We start from the raw sequence: 5,896 nt of genomic DNA, 5'->3' as shown, positions 1-5,896 counted from the left end.
TTGAGGACTATGGTACAGAACTGAGGAGTATAGTAGCCTCTTGGTCACTTCCATGGGTAACATCAGGATTTCATACTGGACTATAAAAGAGAGACAGCCACTTCTCAGTCAGGCACAGAAGGAATTGAAGACACCAACCTGATATTCCTTATTAGAGTTTACTTTCATTCAAAATGGAGAGGAAATTATATTAACAAGTTTGGGAAGAAATAATAGAGGGATCATTCCTCTTCTTCTAAAATATACTGAAATGAGATTTTGCTGCACTGGGGTCTGTTTTACAGACAGGGGGAGCAAAAGTGAAACAGCTGGCACCTTTCTAAAATGGATCATAGAGACGTGAGACTAGAAGGGACCTCAAGAGATTATCTAGTCCAACCAGGGATCCACCCTGCAACCTTGGTGTTACTAGGCCCAAGATGTACCAGAGTTAAATGGCTACTCAATACCCACTGATTCTACAAGTGTCTGAACCTCAGTTATTTCTTGGTTTATTTGTCCAGGAGTGATACCTAAGGGTTCCCAGGCAAATCAGGGTGAAATTGTACGAGTAACTGAAAGATATGGGGCTGTTTCCCAGTAGAGGTTGTCCCAAACTGCAAAAAGAAGAAACTGACTTTCCATTGGCCATACACTGCAAAACTAATACAATACTTTCCTGGACTTGGAGCCATCTACTTATTTTCAGTGCCATACAATACAGAAACACTATACAGGTTTCCCTTGATTTATGCAGGTTATTTATATGCGAATTCGCTCTTATGCAATGAGCATATTTAGACCCATACTTCATTATATGCAAGGTAAATTTGCTCTTATGCAATCAGCATAGGACATCCCCATCCCTCCCCAAGCAGGTAAGTCTGTGGGGGGAGGGGAAAGCAGCATGGCCCTACTCACACCAGCCCTGACTGCAGCATCCCTGGGCTGGACCATGCTCCACCCATCCCCTCATCTGCACTCACCTCTGCTAATGGGCTATGCTGTACCCTGGTGCAGGCAGCTGGTGTCAGCTGCTCCTGAGGCTGCTCCAGCATGGCAAGTGCTGCGCCACACACCACCTGGGGCTCCACTTGTCCGCACTCACTCCAGCCTGTGCTGGAGTGGCCCTGGGAGTAGCCACACCAGCTGACTGCACCAGGGCAGAGTGCAGCCCAGGGGCTACAGGCAGCTGGCATAGGCTGCTCCCTGGGCTGCTGCAGCAGGAGTTGGCGTGAGTGGGGACAGGTAGAGCCCCAGGTGCCTTGGGGCACAGTGCAGCCCAGCAGCTGCAGGCAGCTGGCGCCAGCTGCTCCCCGGGCTGCCATAGCCAGGGCTGGAATGAGTGGCACTCTGTTCCCTCTGCTTTGCTGCCTTGTGCAGCCCCAAGGGTGGCACCCTTCCCTCCTCCCCTTCCCTAGTTCCATCCTCACTCCCTCCCCCCCACCATGGGAACCTACCCCTATTTGTTACATTGTAAAGTGGGTTTGTTTTATGCAAATTCAGTTTATGCATCATTCTCTGGGAACATATGTACTGCATAAATTGAGGGAAACCTGTATAAGTAAAGAAAACACACAGAAATGTCAGCGTGCGGTACAGGTAATTTCCCTCAAGTTTAGAAAGAACGTACAACATAACATGCTCTACCAGTGTGGAAGGCCACCGCAGCCCAGGAACCCCTTGTGTTAGGTCCTGTCTAAATGCAGAACAGAGACAGCATTATATTTTAGTGCTAATTATCCTTTCTTGACCTTCTATGGATCTCCGGAGTGGGGATTAGAGCAGTCAACAGCGACAGAAGGGCTAAATAGGCTGGGAAAGAGAAACTTCCATTCGTTTTGTGGTAAACTTCTGCTTGTAAACAGTCTCCCCTTGCCATTACTGGAAGACAAGTCCCTACAAAAGAAACGAAACCATGAAAAAAAAAAAAAACTGTGCTCCAAGCTACAGTCTACTCTACATGCTGCTTATCTGGCCCATTCCCACAACAATGCAAACAGCTTGAACACACTTGTTGAACAGCACTTGCCTGGCAACTCTGCAAGTTTCTGGGGCTCCCCTTGCCTTCCTGTGTTTCATTGCTTTTCTGTTACTTAAGACTGGAACCTTTTGGTGTTTAGGACCACCTGTTTTTCCATGGAGAGGGGGTGGCAGATGGGAAATAGGAAGTGTTCTAGGCATAACCATACTACACATCAGTGAGTAAGAGAGACAGGAGGCAGAGTGATTCAGAGAGATGGGGTTGCCAATCGGAGAGGGATTCAGAGCAGAAATCCCCCGACAGTCCTTCCTATAGTACAAAAGGGCACCAAAGTTAGAGCAGTTGTAGCAGAGGGACCAGCCGGCCTTTCCCCACATCATTTCTTTATATTGTTAATTTATTGTTGCAATGATTATGGTAGGGAAGAAACACTCTTTATCTATAAAACAGACAGCTCATGCAAACTTCCTCTGTAATGACCTGTTCCAACAGGAAGCTTGGAGCAGCAAAAGGATACTTCCAGGCCAATTTGAGTCCTTGGCCTTTTTACCCCTGACTGCTAACAAGCAAGATCTGGACCCCTGCTAAGTGTGTAGATTGCCTCCAAGACCACCTTCCAGACGAGTTTTGGTCACTATTAGTCTAGCTTGATTTGAACTAACCAGAGGGTTAAAACTTCTAGTCTAAACTAAACATGCCACCCTCACTTTTCTAACATGTATTACTAAACACTGCAATACTTCTGCAAACAAAAAGATGTCTTTTCCTGAGTAGTTGTTTAATCACTGAAGGACACGAGTGATAACAAGCTCATATACTCAACTAGGGTGATGAAGTAGCCCAAAAAATTAGTGTTCATAGCCTTGTTTAAGTTGCACATGATCATCTGAATCTGTGTCAGAAAAATACCTACAACTCAAGATCTGGAACAGCTACTACCCTCTGTTCCCAGTAAGCTAATGTTTACCAGCCAGCATACAGGTCAAGACAATGCAGTCCATAAAAGGAACAGCTGAACACAGGCTATTGATAAATTATATTCTCAAAGTAGCATCAGAGAAGAAGGGAAGGAACGCAAAGATAAAGGTTTCACAGGGCTTCCAATCCACAAGAAAGAAAGAGAACAACAGGTTTTGACAACGTACTGATAACAGATTTCTCCCTTAAACCACAACACAAAGCCAAGAGAACAGATTAACATACAGAACAACAGTAGCAAGAGATTTCACATGAAAAATACTGTAGCTAACAGACAGCAGGGATTTCTCTCTTCCAGAGGTACCTTTATTCCTTAAAGTAATTTGTTTGAATACTTTGCCTCATATGCCAGTTGCACAATTTAGCCACCAGATGAGATTGACACAGACTAACATAAAGCTTTTTATGGTTGTTTGCCAAGTGGAACAGAAAGCTAAGCACCAGGTACCCATCAGCAGATTATGGTACAACAGCAGGAATGGAGAAAACAAGCCCATATAGAAGAGGTTACTCAATGAGAGTTTAATTAAACTCAAGGTGAAAGGAGGACGAGAAGGAATCACTAGTGATGCTGGACCATCTGCTTAGAACAGTTATGGTATTACAATTTAAGCCCCCAACCAGACTTGGGCTATCCCTGGAGTAAAGTGCTGCCTTTCAGACTGGGACTTTCTTCTTCAGTATTACTGGTCTGAAGACAAAATTTGGGACCGATATCCTTTATCAATGTTAAAGCAAATGATTCATTTTCATGCCTATGGTCGAGTGCTGTACAGAAACCCTCAGGATTTTATAATACACCAGAACCATTTGTGGCATCTGTCACACAAGTGTTCCTCCATTTTCTGTGCAGCAACAGGTCTAGGTTTCTGTCAGTAACTTGATCTTACTGAGTTCATGGCTTTTAGTCCCTGGTCACAGCTGCTAATAAACGAATATGTTGCTTCTTCATGTGTTTAAAAACAAATGAACTTCATATCCTGAAGTCGCTTAGAAAAAAAACATCATCCAGGGTTAAAAAAAAGCAAGCTAGATCACCAATTTAGGCTGCGAAGTGTGGACACAGTTCATCGTTTTTACTCTGCTACTAAAATTCCAGCCATTCTGTCATATAAATACAGTTTGATGGGGAAATCTCACCACCTTCATGGCAATCATCAAAAACCTATGGAAAAACATGAAAACAAGGTTAAGATTCACCACATACTGTGAGCACAAACCAACTGCAAGTACAAGTCTTCCATGTTCTCTCCACAGAGAAGCAGACCAAGAATTAGGGGGCACTTTTCCATGTGTTGCAGGGGTGGGCGGCAGGGGGCAGTGCTTTAATTAGTGGCTTCAAAAGCTGGTCCAATTAAAGCGCTGCCACACCTTCTGTATCAGCATCTGCATGCTTAAAAATGAGCTGTAGTTCAAGCACCTTGCCGCTATTTTTAAGCATGGGGATGCTGATACATGAAATGGAGGAGACTGCTGGAGTGCAGCAATTCCCACACTCCAGCGGACTTGATTAACCGAGTCTGCACTGACATGCTGGAATTCCCACAAGTTGGAGCAGCCTCCATGCTCAAGTGGAGCCAGGAACTGCATCGAATCCCAATGATAAAGATTTCCACTTGTATTACACTGACACTTGGGGTCTTGAATGGGGTCAATTTATGCTAATTCTACATGCAGAGAAAGCAGTTGACAGCCCCAGCCTTGAATAGGTTATAATCTAGAGCAGTGATTCTCAACTAGGGTACCAGGACACCTTGGGAAGCTGCAAAGTATTTTGAAGGGTGCTGTGAGGTGTGAGGAAATAAACACAGACTTAGGCTTCTCTCTGCCTGGCTGCTGCCCCACCCTAACCGCCCAGCCTCTCTGCAAGGAAGCAGCTCAATTCTTAAAAGTCGTGGAAGGGTACCTTGAGGTTGAAGACCAATGATTTAGAGAGGAAAGGCACAGGTGTTCAGGAAGTAAAACAGTTTGCCAAATGACTCAGATGAGAACAGAAAACCACAGTCTCATGACTCCTAAGTCTAGTGCTCTCTCCACTGCAATATACTGTCAATGAATCAAGAATGTAACAGTGAAACAGCTACTCTAGGGGTTTTACATGCAAAAAAAATCTTTCAGGTGCTTATGAGCAGCACCTGTAGAAATTCCACTACATTCATTAGCATGCTGTGCAAGAGCACCAGGGCAAAGAATATAATGAAGAGAGGTTAGAGAGAAGCTACGTTAAAAACGTTAATTGTTTCCTATCCACGTTGTAAAAGAAACACTTTTAGAAATCATTTATAGTTTAAGTTTTGCTTATTATTCATTTTTACATTTCTCAACAGAAGACACCGACAGTAAAGTGACAGTGTCACTTTAAACTTCTTAGCCAGTATAATAAAGTTGCAGATTTTTGCTGGTTAATCTGAAAGGAAAACTGCTGCTAAAGGTTGGAGAGTCCCCCCCTCCCCCTGCTTAAATTTAGGGCTGGATTTTTATTTATTTATTTTTTAAATAAAAACTACATTTTGGAGCACACCCAATTTGACATGGTCCTTCTAACATGCAATAAAGGAGAAGAAAGGAAACATGAAGAAAAAACTTCATGGCCCACATGAAAGGATCAATCATATTTACTCCATAACAAAGGCATTTACTTGATTTATTATACTAATTTACCTTAATTCATTATACTATAAACTTCTCTCTCTCTCACTTAAATGACATGTATATGTCTGTATGTAACTCAAGAATGGCTGGTTCTACCTACTCTAAACCTTCCAAAATCACTGAATACCACCTGAAGAAAATTATAGGCAGATTATTTTTCACTTGACCCTTTTCGGGGCTTCATAGATTTCATAGACATTAGGGCTGGAAGGGACCTCAGGAGATCATCGAGTCCAGACCCCTGCCCAAAGGGCAGGAAGTCAGCTGGGGTCATAGGATCCCAGCAAGATAAGCATCCAATTT

The 5,896-nt window shown here is 43.6% G+C and overlaps 1 protein-coding gene across 3 annotated transcripts in view; it reads right to left on the bottom strand.

Moving 5' to 3' along the window:
• Window positions 1-2,989: 2,989 nt before the first annotated feature.
• POLR3F (RNA polymerase III subunit F) overlaps window positions 2,990-5,896 on the bottom strand; it is a 15,634-nt gene continuing 12,727 nt past the window's right edge. For all 3 annotated transcript variants that reach the window (XM_019544057.1, XM_019544056.1, XM_019544055.1), the window contains one exon: window positions 2,990-4,106. In XM_019544057.1, coding sequence (XP_019399602.1) covers window positions 4,029-4,106 — 78 coding nt within the window. In that variant the 3' untranslated portion in view covers window positions 2,990-4,028. The remainder of the gene's footprint in view (window positions 4,107-5,896) is intronic.

Source organism: Crocodylus porosus, unplaced genomic scaffold (assembly GCF_001723895.1).
Source record: "Crocodylus porosus isolate Cpor-Errol unplaced genomic scaffold, CroPor_comp1, whole genome shotgun sequence".
Classification (NCBI taxonomy): Eukaryota; Metazoa; Chordata; order Crocodylia; family Crocodylidae; genus Crocodylus; species Crocodylus porosus.
The sequence above is the reverse complement of the archived record's forward strand: the minus strand, read 5'-3'. Positions and strand labels throughout refer to the sequence as shown.